Consider the following 20,757-nt stretch of genomic DNA (forward strand, 5'->3'; position numbering starts at 1 on the left):
TTACTAGTTCTGATGAATATATGTATTCGATTTGATATCATTTTATTCGCCTTGATTTCACTTTTGAGTTCGGCCTTAAGTTGCTAGCTGATGATGAATGAATAATGTATAGTCGAGTCGAGTTATTGTGTTTTGATAGTGTATGCTCTATGATTTTAATGTTTTTGGTTTTAATTCTTCATTGCCTTTTTATTGCACGCTGCAGCGGCATGGGACTATCGCAATCAATGCAGCGACTCGATGACCCCTTCTCTGACGAAGAAGGCAGCGGATACCTTGGATCGCCGACGCGACAATCCTATCGACCACATGCGTTCTCAAGTAAGTTCCTTTGGCGGCACATTCTGCATCTCAGCCAATAACCGTCCAAACTGCCGTTACAGGTCACAGCAGCCCAGGTGGAGATCTATCAGACGACGAACTTTGCAGCGGACTCGCCAACCTCCCTGGAGGAAGCGGAATGCTCGGCGGCGGTGGCGGAACGGCAACACCACTCGGCAGTGGATATGGACCAACTGAATTCGAACCGCTCACTTTCGCCCCAGGGGGCGCAGTCGTGGACTTCGCCCAGTCACAGCAGCCACCTCCAACAGCGCGGTCCCGATCAGGCTCGTGTGCATCTAGGCGATCACAATACAGGTGAGTGCCAGTCAAGTTTAAGAAGCCTATGAATATTGTGTTAGTTTTTAACATATTATTTAAGTTAAATTCGTTTATAAAAATCTGTAATTGAAGGTAGTGTTTCCCTTGATTCAAGTTTGATATAAAATATAATTTAATATAATATGTTAATTTAAGCGACTTATATTTTAAATGATATATATTTAATATATTTTTATATTTTAAATATTTCGAATCAAGGGTGCCTATGATTATCTCCCTATCAATATTTTAGTTACTCTTACCCTTTAGCCATAGCGTATTGTTTTCTCCCACTCCTCGTGGGGTTTTGTTACCTTAATGATTTCTTTTCCAGTGTTCAGAGTTTGTTTTGCAGTTTGATCAATTGAGATGGATTTTATTTTGGTATAGTTTTGTTTCCATACCTGATTCGCGTTCATTTCCTAATTATTGGAATTGTTGTTTCATCCGGCGCGTTAAGGTCTGAGCCACTTGTCCCACTTGTACAGCAGCAGCACCCCTCGTCGAGTCTCAGTGGGATCCCAAGCGTTTGTCCCTGCGTCGCCGCAGCTCATCAGCATCAACACGCACAGCAGCAGCACCAAGCACAACACTATGCACAACAATCGCACGGTAGTTCGTTCGGCGGATCTCAACAGCTCTATGGAGTTGGAGGAGGAGGCGGAGGATCCGGGAACTGCGGACACGGAGGAGGAGGGGGAGCCTATGGGGGAGGAGGAATCAGTCGAGGAGGAAGCGGACTCGGACTTGACGGCATCTACCATCAATCGGGAGACTATGGGGGCAGCCTCAGCGGCGGCAGCATCGGCCTCGGCCTTGGTCTCGGGATCGGCCCGAGATGCCCATCATCCGCAGCTTCAGTCACAGGAGTCCCAGTCGCTAACTGCCACGCCAGTCCATTATAGCAGTACCAATTATTCGATGTCTAAGCAGTGCATGCTCAACAACGCCAATGCCAACTCGACCGAAACTGAAACGGACAACATAATCTACACTGATATCAACGACATGGGCCACTTCAAGTATCCGGACTTTCACAGTTCTGCACACCAGGAGCACAAGATCTCGAATAGCGAGCACCTTAATCTTAACGAACGCAACGACATATATGCCACTGTAAATCGCAAAGCCAAGTCAAAGATTCGAGAAAAGCATTTTAGTGATGAGTTTATCGATCAGTCTATACTCCAGTACACGAGGGCCAAGCAAATGGGAGTAAGTCAAGTTCCTGTTCTCCTGCAACAACCAAGCACCTCTGCATATGCGGCTGCCCTTCAAGAAAGAAATTATAACAGCGGAAGTTACCAGTATCATAACGATCTTAACCACCCCTCAGAGTCCTCATCCTCCTCATACTTTGGGACTGGATTCGGTACTAAGCGGTATGGTCAGAGCGGGCGAACCAAGCTTGCTCAATCTGAAAATTACCTGACGCCTTCTCTGGACTCGCAAAGTTCCCGGCACACCCATTCACTTCCCCGGAACTCGGAGCTGTCTGGAGTTGATTCAGTAGATTCGTACGACAGCCACTACATCACCCATCATTCAGTAGGAATTCTTTCCCCTGGTCGTCTTTCCTCTTCGTCAGAGAAACTTGCTTACAAGTTGCCTTCTGGCAATCTTTATTCAACAGTTCAGTTTGTGAAACCCGAAGATGCTTCCGCCCACTACATTGAAGATGAAGAAGAAGAAGAGGAAGACGAGGGCGGAAATATTTACGACCAGGTGGAGCGCGATTCGTGGCTGAAGAGTAGCTCTTGCAAAGATCTCTTCGAGCGCTACAATAGCACCTACTATGATCGGGAGCTTTCTAAGCCAATGACTGCATTTGACAAGGAGTTTCTTTCCTCCAATCGTATTGACTCACCAGTGACACGATACGACGACTCCCGTCACTCCTTGTATGTGACCAAGAACCACTCGATCGATGCACACCAAGATTTCTCTCCATTGCCGCAGAGCAAAGTGTACTCCTCCAGTTATCCAGGCAGTACTTACAATACCCAGGAGCACAAGCGCCAGCATGGACAGCATATGGACTATTCAGGTTCACAAGACGATATTTCGCAGGACAGCTACGAACTTCTGGAGAAGTACGATATTGACTTCTTTGGAGGACGTGGCCGCTCCGAGGACCACATGCGCTCCTGTTCGCTTGATTCGGGCAACTACATACCCAGCGACGACGAGTCGGTATCCGAGGGGCATCAGCAGCACAAATACCGCTCGGAAATAGACGTCAAATCAAAGTCAGCAGCGGATATTATGAATGAAATTTGGGATGCTGAGGATCCGCGCTATCTGCCTCGCGAAAAGCTATCTGTTAAGTCAGATGGGAACTTCTACAAGATGATTCAGGAGGCTCTGATCCGCACATCAAGCTTGGAGAGCCAGAGCGAAATGTTCGAAACGAAGATTTCACGCAGTTCAGACTCCAGCAAAAAGTCGAGAGATAGTCTCTACCATACGGACAGTAAAAAGTCGCGGGAGACAACCAAAAGCAAAACGTCGGTAGCTTCTAGTCAGGACTCCAAGGAATCCTTGGTGGGTGACTGCTTTGGTAGGAACTACGAGATGCCAACCACCACCGGCAAGAAAGTGAAGCAGTTTACCAAGAAAGAGATCTACGAGAAATTTGCCCAGTCCAGCCAGGAGTCAAAAAGTGATTATTATGATGCCGTTGAAACCGGCTCAGAACAAGCACCCGAGGGATTATACCCAAGGCCAAAAGTTAAAAGTCACGATTGCTTGCTTTCTGACACGCATAGCTCGACTGCAAACAGTTCGTTCTATGACAGTCGTGACACTTATTCTACGTTTCCCAGCAATAAAACACACAAGACCTCTAAGGTGCACTCTATAAGTCTACAAAATGTGGAGATCGAACGCAACGCCAAGTCCTTTGGTAGCAAGTCACCGGAATCCGTATCGACTCCGGCCTCGGGAAAACGATGTCGAGAAAGAGATATACAGACAGGAGACTCTCTTGACCAAATGGCTCCTATTAAAAGGGGTAACTCACAATCATGTAAGATTTCTGCTTTCCGTAGGCGATCTGATAGTGAAAATATCTTCAGTTTCGACCAGGATCGCATAGAGTGCCTTCAGAAGTACACCAAACAATGGGAGGGTCAGCAGACCAAGGACGAAAAGAGCAAGCAGAGTCCGGAGTATCCACTCACTCCCGAACTTGTGTCGGAGTTTGAGAAGCAGCAGGCTCGCATAATGGCTCACCAAAAGATAACACGTAAGGAGGAGCTTATTGCCAAAACACACTTTGAGGAGTATAACCCCATTATGGTGCCACTAAATTACTCCTCTCATGCTATGGTGGAGCGCACCAAAAGCGATCCTAACTCGCTGGCCAATCGTGCTCGTTTAGGAAGTAATTCTCGCCGACATGTGCTTATGCATCAGAAGTCGATTGATCTTACCCCAGCGGACTCGAACTCCAGCGATGAGGATTACATCTACAAGCAGATACCGAGTGCTCCACCCCTTTGTAAAGCACACGGCAACTTCGAAATTCCCAAGTGCTATGATGGAAGTGCTGCAGCGCAAATCGCTCAAGAACTGCCAAATACAGGCTTTGAACTTCCAAAGAGTTTTTTCAGAGATTACGAGAGGCGTTTTACAAAAGTTCTAAAGGAGGATATTCCTTATGTGCTCCACAAGCGCCACATCATGAATGGAACAGCTCCCTCGCCCAGCGAAAAGAAACACATTAAGCCCAAGTCTCCAAAATCCCCTAAGTCCCCGAAGTCACCAAAATCTCCCAAATCGCCCAAATCACCAAAGGCTAGTTCCGGAGTTCCGGGAAAACCTACAGATTTTCTGCCTGATATTCTTGACAGTCTCTTGCCTTCAGACACCAAAGAATTTCTTTTCACCCAAAACATTGACCTTTCGAAGGTGGACCCAATCACTTTGGAGATCGATAAGACCATACCAACAATTCATTTGTCCTCACCGAAACGGGACATCACAAAACAGATGGACGCCTCAACGCTGGAGAAACTGAATAAAAAACTCAGTCAGATTGAAAGCGATTCAGCCACCAGTTCTCGAACGGAGAGCATGCAACAGCAGAAGTTGGAGCAAAAGCAGATGGAGCTCATTCAGAGTCTTCGAAAGGAGCTGCAGGCCAACGCTCGAAAAGCTAATAAGCCAAGGGTTATTCCGAAGACCAAGTCAGCTGGGAAATCAAAGAAAGGTAAGACTCGTATTACCTCCTTTTCCTCCGATGACGAAAGCTTGGACTCGGATGACGTATTTGGTTCAGCGGAGGCCATTCCCGATCGCTTGGAGTTTTCGCCGCCGCAGTCCCGCAAGGAAATCGAGTCTATTCTCCGCATCGAACAAAGCAGGCTAATATCGGCGGCGTGGGGACGTGGACAAACAATGAGCTCCACAGAGATTGAGGGGTCTCCTCCTCAGTGTAGGCGGCTTGCTGACCTGGAGAGTCGGTACCAAACCCAAAAACTTGACCCTCAGTATGCCAATGCTTCTGAATTACGACGAATCTCAGAGCGATCTATTTCTATACCTTCGTCAGAGGATGAACCTCATATGCCAATTCGTGGACGTATTGACGAGTGCACGAATGACTATCAGAGGAACGAAAACATTCCTTCGCCTATATTGGAGCATGCCGAGTTTTTCCGTAGTAACGACGATATATATGAAACTTGCCACGAAGAACGAATTACTGCCTCCGACATTGATTATACTTTAAAAAAGCAGACAGCCAGCGGGGCCAAGTCCAAAGTAAAGTTAATCGAAGAGATTATCGACTCTTCGATTGTAATGCGTTCCAAAGGCCATGCTCCCATTTTGTTCGCTCATGCACGTCTGAATCTCTCTGAGGGATCAGTGTCCCTGCAGCGCCAGAAGGCCACACAGCAACAATCTCCAACAACAGAGAGACGAACCAAGAGTCTTGACACTCCAGTTATTTCGCTTCATCGCCTCCCTCCCATGAACGCGTTTTCTTCGAAAGACGATACCGTGGGCTTTGAGGAGGAGGCGGAGATTCTCGAAGAGAAGTCATTGGAACGAGAGAATCAAACGACCGCGCAGGATGAAGATACCGCCGACAGCGTTCACTCTTGTGCAGGTTCCATACCCACGCAAAGTAGTTATCAAACAAATGGTAAAGACTCCCTGCTAAGTGCAGTATCAATCGACAGTGAGGAGGCCGAACTGCTTAACCAACTGCGGTACATAGAAAAAATTGCCTTACAGGGAGTCAAAATCAAGGATAAGAAGAAGTCAAAGATGAAGCTTAGGAGCGGTGATCATCTCATCCTAAATATACCAAAATACCGATTCACTGACTGGTCACCCTACAGTTCAGCAAATAGTTCCCGAAAGACCTCACCTGGGGTCTCCAGAGCCAGTAGCATTGAAAGTACTGGGAAAGGTAAACTAAAAACTACTGAACCATATAAGGGTAAGCCAGTATCCAGAAGCAGACCTGAATCTCGGCGGACCAGTGCTGATGATATAAAAGCACGAGATGGGAGGGGTAGTAAGAAATCCAGTCCAAAAGAGCGCCCTCGCGCCATCGAGATGCGTCGCCTGAGCAAGGACAAGAGCAAATCCCAAGAAGAAACAGAGGCAGACATTGCCAAACGCAAGGAGCGCCAACAGAAGCTATATGAATCAGCCATGAAACAAACCATAACTATGCTGAGTCCAGTAAAGGACACGTTGCCGGCTTTCCCCGCTCCCGGAGATAAAATTCTCGTAAAGACTGATGGGGATAAGATAATCATTGAAACAGAGTTTAAATCTAAAGCGGAGGATCACGTTCTGATAGCCAAAAGTCCCAGAAAACTTGATAATTCGCTCGTGAAATTTAGCCGCAGCTTTGACGAAGGGCGCAGCCCCGACAAGTTGGATAAAGCAAATCGCAGCTTTGAGGATCGCAATAAGTCTTTTGAAGACTCTGAGAAGTCAGACGCTCCGGAAGACATGGTCATAAAATCGCCAAAGAAAATTGCCAAGGCGCAGGAACTGAAGCAGAAGATAGAGGGCAGTGTTGTACACAAAAAGATAGATGGAAAGTCGAGTAGCTTGGAGAGACCAGCTGAACATCATTACCTAGGTCTTGATGTCAAGGCCCGTAGTCTCGATGACAAAAGACAGGCCACCGAGGCAGCAAAAAAGAATGAGGAGAAGCCGGCGCCAGTGGTAAGGAGTGCTATCGGGGATCGTCGAATGTTTGCCCACCAATATCAAGTTCAAGAGGTAAGCAACATTTTTATTTTATTTGATTTTTGATTAGCGTTGCTTTGACTTAATAAGGGAAAAGTAAAAGTAAAATTGAATTTGATTTATTAATAGGGCAACCAATAAACATCAAAGATTGAATAAAATGATCCGCTAAGTGACAGAATTGGTATTATAATAAAATATTATTGTTTCAGCCCCATCAGGAAGATATCGACATGCAAGCGGTGATATCAGAGCGTAGGTCTTTGGAGATCCTCAAACGTTCTTTACCTTCGGAAGATGCGCGCGACAGTGAGGGCGCCATTAGTCGTAAGCCATCCACAGCTGAAAGCCTTGACTCATTTGTCTCCGTTGATGACAGCATCTCACCCGCAAGCAAGTCTCCAATTCCAGGGTCAAAGGGCGGAACCGAGGTGTACCCACACCGAGTGCCCACCATAGAATGCGAAGAACCGTCCATCGAAGAGGATGACAATTCTTCTGAAAGACATTTAAAAGTTGGTAGGCAAGATACAAATAGGCTGAGTCTGGATCGCAGTCGAAGCGACGAAACTGGCTCCTGGATGACAGTTGAATGTGATGAGTTTATAGGATCGGATACTTCTGATAATGATCCACGCACCTTGGAACCAGATCGAAATGTTCTTGAAACGCAAGCAACATTAGAAGATGCTAATCCGCTTGAATACTCGAACTGCGCCACTCCTACATCAGATTTAAATATTCTTTTAACGCCACCCAACGCAAGTCCCCAAATCGAGAAGTCTGTACTAGAGACCTTTGAGAAGTACACCTGTTCTTCGGACACCAGCAAGAAAAAAAACACCCTGGATAAGCAAAGCGACCGTTCCAAGAGTTCAGACTCCTGGACAAGCGGAGAAAAGGACACAAGTCCACATAGACAACAAGATGGAAGTCTGTCAGTGGGTAAGGAGAAAAGTTCAGTTGAAGAGGAGTCCAGTGTCAGCTGCTCCATTGCTCGCCCTCTTGGAATATCACAGGATTTTGGAATGGAAGAAGCGCGCAAGTGTCAGGAACTTAAGCAGCGCATGCTCCAGCTGGAAGTCGGTAAGGATGAGATCACACTTACACGATCCAACGAACAGACGCCTACCAACGAGCCAAAAGTCTTGGTGAGCAAAAAACCGAGCACACCGACCCTAGAAAAGCAGAGCCCGATCGACTTGGGCACTAGCACAGAGTCCTATCTGGAACCCATTGAGGAGCGCATTGCTAAAATATTAGATCGGGGAGGTGCGCGCACTGAGGACAGTGAATCCAGTTCAGGTGGATCCCGCAAACCGCCACGGATTGAGAAGCCGGCGAGGGCTAACGCGGGAAAGAAATTATCGGTAACTCGGGCGGATGCGGGAAAATCGGGTAGCGATCGCAGTTCCCAGGAGTCAAAATCAAGCTTCGACTCCAAAGGTTCTCTAAGCGTTGAGTCGCGTGGTTCCTTTGAAACAGAAAGCAGTTCTGGTTCTCTGGGGGCGGCGCAAAGGCGAGGGGAACTGGCCCAAAAAGAGCAGCAAAGCACCTGGCGCCCATTTCCCATCGAGAGCTCAAACAGCTCTAGTACAGATGATCCTTGGCATCATGTAGAAACCGACGGTGGTTATGAACGGTATGATGCACACAATCCATTGCGCGACTCCTCTGACAGCGACGTAAAGGAAGTATCGCCAGATGATCAGAAGGACGCGAGCGACGTTAGCTATCAAGACGAGCTGAACGACTTTCCGGCTACGTTCGGCTATCCAGCCATGACCAGTAATTTAGGTGGAATCGGTGTCAACCCCACTGATATCATTGGATACAGTACTGGGTTCACCTTGGGAAGGACTCTTTCAAGAATCTCGGAACGTAGCACTGCTTCGGAAAAGTCAAGTATGGAGGATGATGTTAGCAAAGCCTCGACGCATTCCGTTAGCATGCGGGATGAATCTGTGGGGTCAACAGATCACCAGCCCAGTCTAAGCTCCGATTCGAGGAGCAATACAAATCTTGCTTATATTTCAGATGCTGACCGACGAACTTCGGCAGAGATGCCAGAAATTCCCTGCGACTCTGCTACTGGGGATCGCCTCTCCAGTTTGGGTAGTCTTAATGAACCCAAATCGCCAACCCTGGTCACGGGACGTTTTTCTGTGACCCATGTAGACGAACTACAAGGAGACGACGTAGAGCGGCACACACTTATGTGCCTTTCCAATGCGGGCAGTCAGGACTCGGAAGACTGGCCACTTCCGGAGATTCCCTTTGATCATGTGCCGGTAAAGCCGGCTGACTCGCTGTATGCCATGCCGGATTTGGATAAACCGGTGCCCAAGTCTTTCTGCTGGAAGGCAAGCTTGTCCTTCCAGCATTCTCAGGATTCGCTTGACTGGCCGTCGCCTCCATCAAGTGCCATCGGAGCTCCCATAATTGTCGAAAGCATTGAAACATACTATGCAAGCGAAGCCCAATGTGCTGATAAAGTAATTTTGGACGAGGAAATGGCAGTAGGACCTCCCGATGTAGCTAAAGTACTACCATACGAGGACACCGCCTATCTTATGTCGGCAGCCTTTGATGATAATGATTTTGGCAATGAGCAGTTACAACCAGATACGGTAAGCTGTCTTAGCTCTACGCTAAGTGCAGCCTCTTGCCTTTCGACCTCGTTAAATGTGAGCTGTACTACTTCCTCCACCCAAGCTACAGCAAGAATTCAGCTGAAAAACTCCAGCCCCGAGGTAATTGTCGCTCAGCCGACAAGATCACCAGCTCCTCGAAGCCCTCTCTCAGAGGAAGAGCTGTTTTCCAGTGATGATGTCTTCATGCCGGGCACTATTAAAGTGCAGCTTTCACCAGATGCCCAATTAAGGAAGCTTTCCAAAGGGTCAAACAACTCGGACACTTCTATTGACGACATTCTTTCTGGCAGTACCACATATCTAGAGGATCAGACCACAGTGCGGAAAAACTACGAGCCTCGCTTGAGCAGCGGTGGAGGGGGAACAAGCTGCAATAAATGCAGTCACTCCAGCCATTCTGAGGAGGAAACAAGTTCCCTTGGTACAGATCTTGATGGGACGGTCAGAATGGGTGGATGGCAGCAGAAGAAGTGCACACACAGCTCTCACTCGGAGGACACCTCAATTGGACTAAGCATCTCGGAATGGTCCACGGGAACCAACACAGTACGCCAGTATGCCAATCTATCCGGATCGGACAGCCTTTCCGCCGTGTCCACACACTCCTGTGCCAAAAGCGAGAAATCTAATCAGACTAAATCGAGTATAAGTTCGATTAATAAATCAGCTGAAAGCCTAAATGAGCAGAGTGGTGGAAGTAGCTTCTCGCACAAGTTTAGCGGGGATAATGGTTCATCCGAAGGTCTGCGATATGATATGCTCTCCAATTCCGAGACTGATAAGCTAAGTGAGGCCACCTCAGCCACTCGGAGTGATGACACAACATTGACTCTTACCGAAATGGCTCACACTATCAGTGAGTGGTCAACTTCTAGTAGCCGCACACTTGTTGGCGGGGCACCTGGAGATTATCTTCCTCTCAAACAGGTACTGTCGGGAAATAAAACTAGTTTAAGCTCTCCCAGTGAAGAAAAGCGCTGCGCGCTCCCGCAAGTTCATCGAAGAAGTGGTAGCAATGGCAATCAGGTGAGAGTTTCCCAGGAGCATGCTGATACTCCAACTGGTCCGGAGACAAGTGCAGCTGCCCGGAAACGTCGGTCGCTGGAGATGATGTCTAAATTGTATCAGAGCCAGGAAATATGTTCTGAGTCAGAGTCGCCGTTTGTCGAGCGTTTGTATGCGCACAGCGAGAAGTTAACAGAGCGCTATCAGAGCCAGGAATTTGTGCCGCTCCATGGTGGACCTCCAGCATCCCAATTACCTTCATCAACCACTAGTCAGATTCAAACCCAGCAAGCACAACAGGTCCGCCAAAAACCAAGGGCTCCACAACCACCTACGAAACCAAAACCTGCAGTAACTCGCCCTATTATGCAGGCTTTGCTTAACAAAATGAAGCAACCTGGACTGGCGGAGCAAGCAGCCGAAGCTGCTAGGGCAGAGGAAAAAAAAACAATGATTTCAGCTTCCGGTGTAGCGGCGAAGCCCCCACCACCGCCAGTACCCACTGTGCCACCCATTGTGACGCCCAACGATTTACCTGGCGACGCTGTGGCTCCCCCACCCAAACCGCTGGCGAAGCACCACAGTTATGATGACAGAACCCTGTCTAAGACCCAAATCCGTGAGTTCAAGACCACTAGCAAGCAGTTGCGTCAGTCAAGCTCCTTCCATGAGCACATGCTCAGCAAATCACAGCAGTCGTCCCAAGAGCTGCCCATAAGAATCGACGAAGAGAGGGATCCGCACTCCACGTCTTCAGCCACCAATACAACCACCACCACAAACACTCTGAACAGCGAGAGTACAGAACCGAATTCTCCACAAATGCCTCAGCGAGCCGACAAGTTGGTCCGCTGTTCACCGTACTATTCCAGCAGCTTAAGCTCGGAATCGCCGCCGAATCAGTTGCTACAAAAGCCCCCTAGGAAAGTGACCACCCAGCTGAGCGCTGGAGTCGTAGCGGCTTCCTTGAAAAGTCCCCCCAGTGGCAACGATACGGACAGCTCACTGGACGTACGAGGTCAGGAGGCAAAAATGAGAAGCAGAGGCTACCGCAAGAAACGTCAGTTACCCGCAAAAAGAATGAGGGCCAATTTAGCTGCTGCAGCTCTGTTGGAGAAGGCGGAGAGTTCAGAGTGCTCCGAGGGTTACGTACCGGAATTTGATTCAGGTAGCTCTGAGTATTCGTCCTGCCAGCGGGATGACCAATACCTGGAGTTCGACGAGGAACTGGAGAGGGATCAAGAGCAAACAGACGACTATGAGGACTTTCCCCAATATAGTGGCAAATTTGAAAGTCTGGATATGAGCGACAATGTGGACGAGATGGGTTTTCCCCGCTACGACCGCTTGGGCCACATCACCAAGCCCATATATCACCAGGCCCTTGTATTGGAACACTCTAATCCGGTGCAGCTTCCAGCCCCCACTAATCATCCAATGCCACCGGCTTCGGGACAGCCGGTGAAACCAGCACGGACCAAGAAAAGGCAGTATAAACGGGAGGATTCCACTGCGGCAGGAACATCAGGACATTCTACAGTAGTACCTCAGGCTCGATCCTATCATGGGCGCAGTTACTGCAACCCAGAGGAAAGCGAGTACGAAACCAGAGGTGGCGGATTGTCCGATGAATTGGCTAACTCTAGCGAGGATAGCTGTAGTGGATTCGGGGGTGACGCGGGAGCATCAGGATCGGGTACTATAAGGAGGGGTCCGACCAAAGGAGCTGGACAGGCTCAGCAGCAAGGTACTGGAGCCCAGGCTCGACATGTGCCGTATCCCGATTTTTTGTCTGACTACGAGTCGGAACCCATTGAATATGAGCGATATGCATGCGGTCTGGACATACGTGTGGATCCCCCACCCAAATTTCATGATTCTGATGAGCTAAGTGACCAGTGAATTAAGTTCACCAAAGAAAGCAAAGAACGAGAAGCAAGGAAAAAAGAATCTCTATTGCGTGTGCTTAACGAATGCAGCCTTTTCATTTGTTTCGTTGCCTTGAAACTTTTAGAAAGCTTTTTGACACTTAGACACGATCCAAATACTTATAACCAACTTATTTGTAACTGAGACTGATTTACGACTAACAAACAAAACAAGAAATGAAAACCAAAGAAAACACATGCTGCTTAACGATTTAAAACAATTATAACTCTTCTTGAAGCGTTAGAAATACAAATCAATTTCAAGTAAAAACCATTTTTATCAAACATTACCAAACGTAAAAAATCAAACAAAAAGAGATGATGGCAAATGCCCGTAGGTCGGTGTAGAATGAGTTGCCTTTGAGCGGTATCTAAATATTATAATATTATAGATCAATTTAACATTACAATAGATATGGGTATGTTGAGCAAAAATGTTAAACCAGTTGAAAAAATTTTAAAGCACTGTTTAATCATCGAATAATGGAATACAAAAATACAAATGTTTTATTGTTATTTAGCTAATACAAAAAAAGACACATACTTCAGGTTAAAGTTATAATGCATATTAAATTATACGATTAATAAAAGTTGCCACAAACTATGTGCAGTTACGGTATTTTGTCAGTAATGGTAGCGTAGGTTGCCCTTCCATCTGACTTCCAATCCAAGTGCCAAAGCCCGGCATACATAAATCGAAATATCCAGAATCAAACTTCTATGCTAGTTACGTACACTATAATCTAATTTAGTAATCACACATGATGAAGTGACAAATCAACCAACTGCTTTGAATAACTTATCCTAGGCAGATTATTTAAAAATATTTTAACAATTCTCAACAGAGGTAATATAATTCATAATCAAACGTTTCTTTTGCCTGAACACACGGTATAGTAAGAGCATTTACTTCGAGCTATTATGCGGTTTTTTAGTCACATATATTTTATATAGGTATTATTATATATACAATTTTAATTTTACTGTAAACGTTTTTAGACGCAGACTACCACTTTGACTAAAACTGTCATAAGTGAAAAAACGTTGTTTTAGAAATTAGTTCTGCTTAGTACATAATTGTGCCAAACCACAAAACCCAAGAGTAGAGATCCTTATACCAAAAGTAATATATAGATGTAGCCTGCAGACCACAGAATACGTTGAGACCCTGTTAAGTTTTATACCGATTTGAAAACTCATATACCCATAAGTATAAGTAACTAATGTATGTTTTTTCTTTATGTTTACAAAAGATGGAAAAAGATATTTTATAGTTGTTAAAATGATTGTACCTTGATTGGTACTAGATAATGTAAGGGTCATACAATAATTTTACTAATTTAACCCAGATCAAAAGTATTTAAATCAAAATATCTATTTGTGTTTAGAATTAAAGTAAAATGGAATGTGCTCTAAAATTGGTTATTTCGAAAAAGTAAGCATCTTCGTTAGTTGAATAAGTCTTATATGCAATCAAATGATCTTTAGTTAGGAAATAATTCAGTTTTATCCAGCCTTCATTTTTATTTTTATGCCCTTGCAAAGGGTATATTATTTTTATCCAGGAACGCTGTAAACAAAACATTTGCGACCATATAAGGTACATATGTATACTAGTTCAATACCAAATGCCCAGTCGATATAGCCACATGCATATGTCCGTCCGACCGATTCTACGAAAACCAGTCTCTCGGCTTAAACTTCATTCTATATAGGTATGCAACGGGCGGGAGAGGACCTCTATATCATTTAAAAACATAAAAATAAATTTCTTTCTTTGTTTTTGATCGTAAAGGGTTCCCATTCGGTATTCAACATTTATTTGACTATCGATTTACCCAACATTTTTATTAAATTTCTCTCGATTTGATTATTTTGCCACGCCCAATCTAACGCCCAGAAACTTGCAAAAACTGTCAGTATTTAAGTCTCTCCTTCGCACTTCCACTAGCTGAGTAACGGGTATCGATAGTCGGGGAACTCGACTATAGCGTTCTCTCTTTTTTTTTTATAACAGTTTTACTACAAGGGTATATAAGCTTTGGCATGCCAGCTAGCTTCCTTTCTAGTTTTCAATCAAAACTTAAATGGTAAATTTGTTTTGGAAAAAGAAACCTACAAAGAATCATTTCTTAATTTTAAGAAGTGAGACAAAAAAACTTAACACAAAGTAAAAACTGATTGCGACTTAAGTTAAATTAAAATCGTTTTCTCTCATAAAACAAGATTACAAAAACGAACAGAAAAAATGTTAAAAGTATTATAGTAACAAAAGCCAATGAAACGTACACGAGCAATCTATTTACCAAGCATTAAATTAAAATTATATAGAAACAAACGTAATAAATAAAACTTCATTAATCAATAAAAATTATCAAAGACTTTGAATACGTTTATATATATATAATATATATATTTTTTTAATAATTCCTTATGACTTTTTCTTTAAGTGTAACATTTAAAAATTTTTTAAATGTTTTTTATTCCATTTTTTATTATTTATGTAATGATAATTTCTTAAATACTTAGCCAATTAATTTCTTTAATACTTAGCTTATAAAGTTATGAGTTAAAGGTCATGAGGTTATGAGTTAAACAGTCTGTAGACAGAAATTTTGGAATACCTTCGTGCTATAGCAAAAAAATTGATTTACAAATGCGTCTAATAACATTTGTAGATACTTGAAAATGTTATTTGTGCATAAAGTTTTGAATTCGATAAAGCCTAAAATCATTGAATTTTTATTATTTAATTATTTTGATTTTCCTTTTTTGTTTCATTATCAGATGGGTACTATGGCATAAATGGAAATATGTCGTTGGACAGGCGTGGTGAAATTACCACTCCACCAACGCGGTACGACCTCACCTTAGGATCGGATAAGTCCTCGTCACTATCCCGATCCGAGGCTGGAACATATGACGTAATCCAGGCAGAAATCCAGCACGCCAAGCGACAGGAGTTAGCCACTGGCGTTGCCACCGCCTCGCACCAGAATGGGAACGGAAACGGAAATGTGCATCCCCTGAGCACACAACACGATATTGAGGCAGAAGTGAAAAAGCGGAAATGGCCCACCGAGCCCAGCTACTTTTTGGCCAAGGAGCTGTTGATGACAGAACGTACGTACAAGAAGGATCTGGATGTGCTGAACACAATCTTCCGACAGGTCCTCAGTCTCGGGGATGTGGAGCAACTGCAGCCGTTGTTCGAGCTGCTCGACTCCCTGGCGCAGCACCACAATCTCTTCCTGCGCGACATTGAACATCGCATGGTGCAGTGGGAGGGACGAGGAGGTCACGAAGCACAACGTATCGGAGATGTAATGATGAAGCACATGGCGGCTCTGCCGATCTATGATGAGTACGTGCAGACCCACCTGGACATCCTGCACTGTATGAACGACATGTACGAAGGCGATGAACGCTTCCGTCAGGTGTACAAGGAGCTTGAGCAGCAAAAGGTGTGCTATTTACCTATCGGTGAGCTTCTACTGAAGCCTCTCAACCGCCTGTTGCACTACCAACTGATCTTAGAGCGTCTATGCGATTACTATGGGGAAGAGCATATCGACTATGCCGATACTATGGCGGTGCACCACTTGCTTGTTCGCAGCACCAAGGGGATTAGGTCCCAGCTTCCCGACTCTGCGAACTTTGTGGAGCTGTGTGAGCTACAACGCGACATCAACTTCGAGCAGTTGGTTCAGCCCCATCGCCGACTCATCCGCCAGGGATGCCTTCTAAAGCACTCAAAACGCGGTCTGCAGCAGAGAATGTTCTTCTTGTTCTCGGACCTGCTGCTCTACGGGTCTAAGTCCCCGCTGGACCAAAGCTTTCGCATTTTAGGCCACGTTCCTGTGCGGTCATTACTCACCGAGAACGCCGAGCACAACACCTTCTCCATCTTTGGCGGACAGTGTGCCATCACAGTGAGTGCGGGCACCACCGCTGAAAAAACCCTCTGGCTGGCCGAGCTCTCCAAAGCGGCCGCGGATATTAAAAACCGACCGCCCAACATGCAACTTCAGCTAACGACGCTTAAGAACTGCAGTGAGTATATTTATATAAAAGAAGTTTTCTACATAAATTCCCAATTATTACATAGTTTTCAAAACCAAGTCACAGCGAATAGTTATTATCCTTGTAGATAATAATAAATCGAACGCGTTGATAGAGCGGCTATACTGTTAGACTTAATAAGAATTTTTAACTTATTAAAATTGTTGTAGTTTTTTATCTTATCACTTAAATAAAAGTTAAAGCGATACACTATATAGGAGGATTGGTGTCACTTTATTATTTTAAAATAATATTTGCGTTAGTTATCATACCTTTTTACTCGCAATGTAAAAGGGTAGACAAGATTCATTGAAAAGTAAGAGGTAACAGGTAGAAGGAAGCGATACCGATCTCGATCTCGCTATGTATCCCTGCACTTAGTTCTGTTTGTCCGCATGAATATCGAGATCTCGGGGATTTTGAAAGCATGAAAGTTAAGCTTAAACATGTAGATTGTAGCAAAGCCTACAAGATAACTTTTTGTTAATTACGGTAATTTAAATGTGGTTTCAGAGGTAGGGTTTGAAAAGCTATCTTTAACATTACGTTTTTTTAATCTTTTCCCTTTTTTCCCCCTTTTTTTTGTCTGGCAAGAAAAGCACGCTGCATGGCCTCGTAAGCAAGAAGATACACCCCAATCCCAAAATCCTTCGCCTACAAAGCACCCAGTAATGTATTTTCCAATTTATTTTCAGGCTCCTCGGAGGAGGGTCTGGATCTGTTCGGTCTAAGCAACGGCAACAACAGCAGCCTGAACAGCAGTGTGAACGGCGGCGGTCCGTTGACTCCGCAGCAGCAAAAGTTGCAGCTGCAACAACAGCAGCAAAACCGGACGCAACCATCTCGAAGCAATACCGCTCTGCACGTATGTTGGCATCGTGGCGCCACCGTAGGACTGGGCGATCACCTGATAGCCGCCGAGCACCAGTTGTCCGGCTATCTGCTGCGCAAGTTTAAGAATAGCTCCGGCTGGCAGAAGCTCTGGGTGGTGTTTACGTCCTTTTGTCTGTACTTTTACAAGAGCTACCAGGACGAGTTCGCCCTGGCTAGTCTGCCCCTATTGGGTTACACGGTGGGTCCTCCTGGCCACCAAGATGCCGTTCAGAGGGAGTTCGTCTTCAAGCTTTCTTTTAAGAACCATGTGTACTTCTTCCGCGCAGAGAGTGCCCACACGTACAACAGGTAAGGCTAGGAGGGCTGAGATGCTAGGGAAGCGCAGATATTAAAATGCCGAAACCATTTTAAATAAACGATATTAATCCATTAAAATACCTATTTTTTATACATTTCAAAACCAATAGTTAATAATTAATGATAGTCCGGCGAGTTGTTGTAAAGAAGGCTTTCCGACGGAACATTCCCTTTAATTAAAATTGTTTTAATTAACGTGATCTTTTCTAATAGTAAATATCTGCCATAGTTCCTAAAAATTTTTGAAAATCAAAACAAATGCACAATAACTTTGTATTAATAACTTAATAATTTTGTTTTCATAGATGGCTGGAGGTACTGCGCAGCACGACTCAAACCCAGGACTTCAAGAACGTACACAGCCATGCTGTGTTAGGCAACTAACAGAACTCAGTGTTTCCAGGATAGACGCGTTGGCCCTACATAATTGTGCATTTCCAAAATTAATATTGCACTCAAAAAAATCAGACGCATAGGCACGCCTTTAAGTATTCTATTTTAAACACCGTATACACCACAACCTATATTTCCATTTTCTGTAAGTCTACTTTATTATGTCCGGTTTATAGTAAATGTGTATATAATGACTTTGTCGGTGTGTTTTGTTTCTTTGGGCAAATATTTTATTTTTTCCTACAATTGTACCAATTTGTGCTCATAGCTGGATTTAAGTGTTTTAGATTTCCCAACTATGTTACCAGTCGTAACATTTTGTGAAAGAAATGTATAATTAAAAATTGATTCCAAAATCCAAAAAAATATATATTTTAAAAAGTCTTATACAAAAATAGTATTTTCTAACGTAACTTATACAATTTATAATCATAAGCTTAAGTCATTACTTAAATAAAAATCAAAAATTAATACACACGAAACATTTTTTTATTCGAAATGGGTTGTATGATCGGCTAATTTAATATAAATGAAACAAACCAAGAGAAAAATCTATAGTCGAGTTTCCCGACTATTAGATTCCCGTTAGTGGAAGCGCAATCGATACATTTCAACATTTTTTGGAATATCGGTAAAAATTGCGAAATAAAACAAGTAAGAACGCTACAGTCGAGTTCCGCTGTTCAGCTAGTGGAAGTGCGAAGGAGAAATTTCAACACTGACAGATTGTGTGGCGTGGCAAAAAGATTTTTGCAGATCGATAGAATTTTAAAATACTAATAAAAAAATGAAAAAATACCAAAATATTTTACAAAAGTGTGGGTGTGGCAGTATTTGTCGGTTTGGGCGTTAGAGTGGGTGTGGCAACAGCATGCGTCTATGTCTCTGGAGTCTGCATGCTTAATCTGAACTTTCTAGCTTTTATAGTTCCTGAGATCTCGACGGTCATACGGGCAGACGGACATGGCCAGATCGACTCGGCTATTGATACATACATATATGGTCGGAAACGCTTCCTACTGCCTGTTTCATACTTTTCAACTAATCTTGTATACCCTCTTAACGCATCATTGTTAGTATTAGTCTGTGGCTATAATCATGATAAAAATGTAAGCAATCAATTCAGTCAGGTATGAATTCTAATAAGCGAAAGAATAACGATTAGTCAAATTCAACTCTCAGATACCCGTTACATGCATTCTCTTATGCAGAATACATCACATCATACGATCACTCCCCAGTGGCTGCTAAATTTTCTTACCCATCTTTGTCGACTGAATAATACAGTCAAATTCAACTCTCAGATACCCGTTACATGCATTCTCTTATGCAGAATACACACGATCACTCCCCAGTGGCTAAATTGTCTTACCCATCTTTGTCGACTGAATAAAATGCCAAATGTTGTTGACAGATCGATTGGTACTCGCAAGAAGAATGAATTTCAATGTAAAAACTAGAGAGAACGCTATAGTCGAGTTCCCCGACCATCAGATACCCGTTACTCAGCTATTGGAAGTGCGAAGGAGAAATTTCGACACCGACAGTTTTTTTCAGTATTTCAGTTAGCGTGGGCGTGGCAAAAAGATGTTTGGCAAATCAAGAGAAAGTTACAAGATTAACAAAAATGTAAAAAAATACCTTTTTTAAAAGTGTGGGCGTGGCAGTTTTAGGCGGTTTGTGGACGTGAAAAAAAGTTTTTTTGCAAATCGATACAAATTTACAAGTCTAAAACAAAAATGAATAAATATGAAAGGTTTGTAGGCGTTAAAGGGGGCGTGGCAAATCGTTAGAAATTTATAAGACTAATAAAAAATAAAAAAATATCAAAACATTTTAAAAAAATGTGGGGGCGTGGCAGTTTTGGGCGGTTTGTGAGCGTTAGAGTGGGCATGGCAACATGGATCAACAAACTTGCTCTGCGTCTTTGTCTCTGGAGTCTACATGCTTAATCTCAACTCTCTAGCTTCTATAGTTCCTGAGATCTCTACGTTCATACGGACGGTCAGACGGACATGGTTAGATCGACTCGGCTACTGATCCTGATCAAAAATATATATACGTTATATGGTCGGCCCTTCTGCATGTTACATACTTTTCAACGATTCCATTATACCCTTTTACTCTACGAGTAACCCAATACTCCGATAGTCGGAGTGCGAGACAGAAATTTGTGAAATTCTTTTGGCTTATCGATAGAAAGTGACGAGACAAATAATAAAAAAAAGCCAACACATACTTCAAAGGTGTGGATGTGACAGTGGGCGTGGCTAAAATCTTTTTAGCATGTCGATAGTATAGATCGACTAGTGTGATTGATTCCGAATATATATTTAAAAACGTTTTTAAATAGCTCAATTTTCTAAGCCCATAACTTCTAAACAACTAAGGCTAGAGACTAATGCTATATGTTGTTAAAAAGGGCTGTTACAAATGCTTTTTAAACGTATTATTTCTAAATAAAACAAATTATGGCTTACAAAACTTATTTAGCTTTCTTTGCTTTTTGGTGGATTTTGCGAGAACGAGTCTAAAAATCTATTATGCCCTTTACTCGTAGAGTAAAAGGGAAAATTAGATTTGTTGAAAAGTTTATAAGAGGCAGAAGATAGCGTATATATATATATTTTTTATCAGGATCAATAGCCGAGTCGAACTGACCA

At 43.8% G+C, this 20,757-nt stretch overlaps 1 protein-coding gene across 2 annotated transcripts in view; it reads left to right on the top strand.

Moving 5' to 3' along the window:
- Nucleotides 1-18,289, top strand: part of LOC122621956 (FERM, ARHGEF and pleckstrin domain-containing protein 1) — a 34,642-nt gene extending 16,353 nt beyond the window's left edge. Inside the window, exons 9-13 of one of the 2 annotated variants that reach the window (XM_043800003.1) lie at nucleotides 206-321; nucleotides 384-639; nucleotides 15,236-16,501; nucleotides 17,206-17,692; nucleotides 18,007-18,289. In XM_043800003.1, the coding sequence (XP_043655938.1) occupies nucleotides 206-321; nucleotides 384-639; nucleotides 15,236-16,501; nucleotides 17,206-17,692; nucleotides 18,007-18,085 (2,204 nt within the window). In that variant the 3' untranslated portion in view covers nucleotides 18,086-18,289. Of the gene's footprint in view, nucleotides 1-205; nucleotides 322-383; nucleotides 640-1,102; nucleotides 6,895-7,073; nucleotides 14,796-15,235; nucleotides 16,502-17,205; nucleotides 17,693-18,006 lie in introns of those variants that run through there. The other variant, XM_043800004.1, reaches the window with a different exon arrangement.
- The last annotated feature ends 2,468 nt before the right edge of the window (nucleotides 18,290-20,757 follow it).

The sequence above is a fragment of the Drosophila teissieri genome, chromosome 3R (assembly GCF_016746235.2).
Source record: "Drosophila teissieri strain GT53w chromosome 3R, Prin_Dtei_1.1, whole genome shotgun sequence".
NCBI lineage: Eukaryota > Metazoa > Arthropoda > Insecta > Diptera > Drosophilidae > Drosophila > Drosophila teissieri.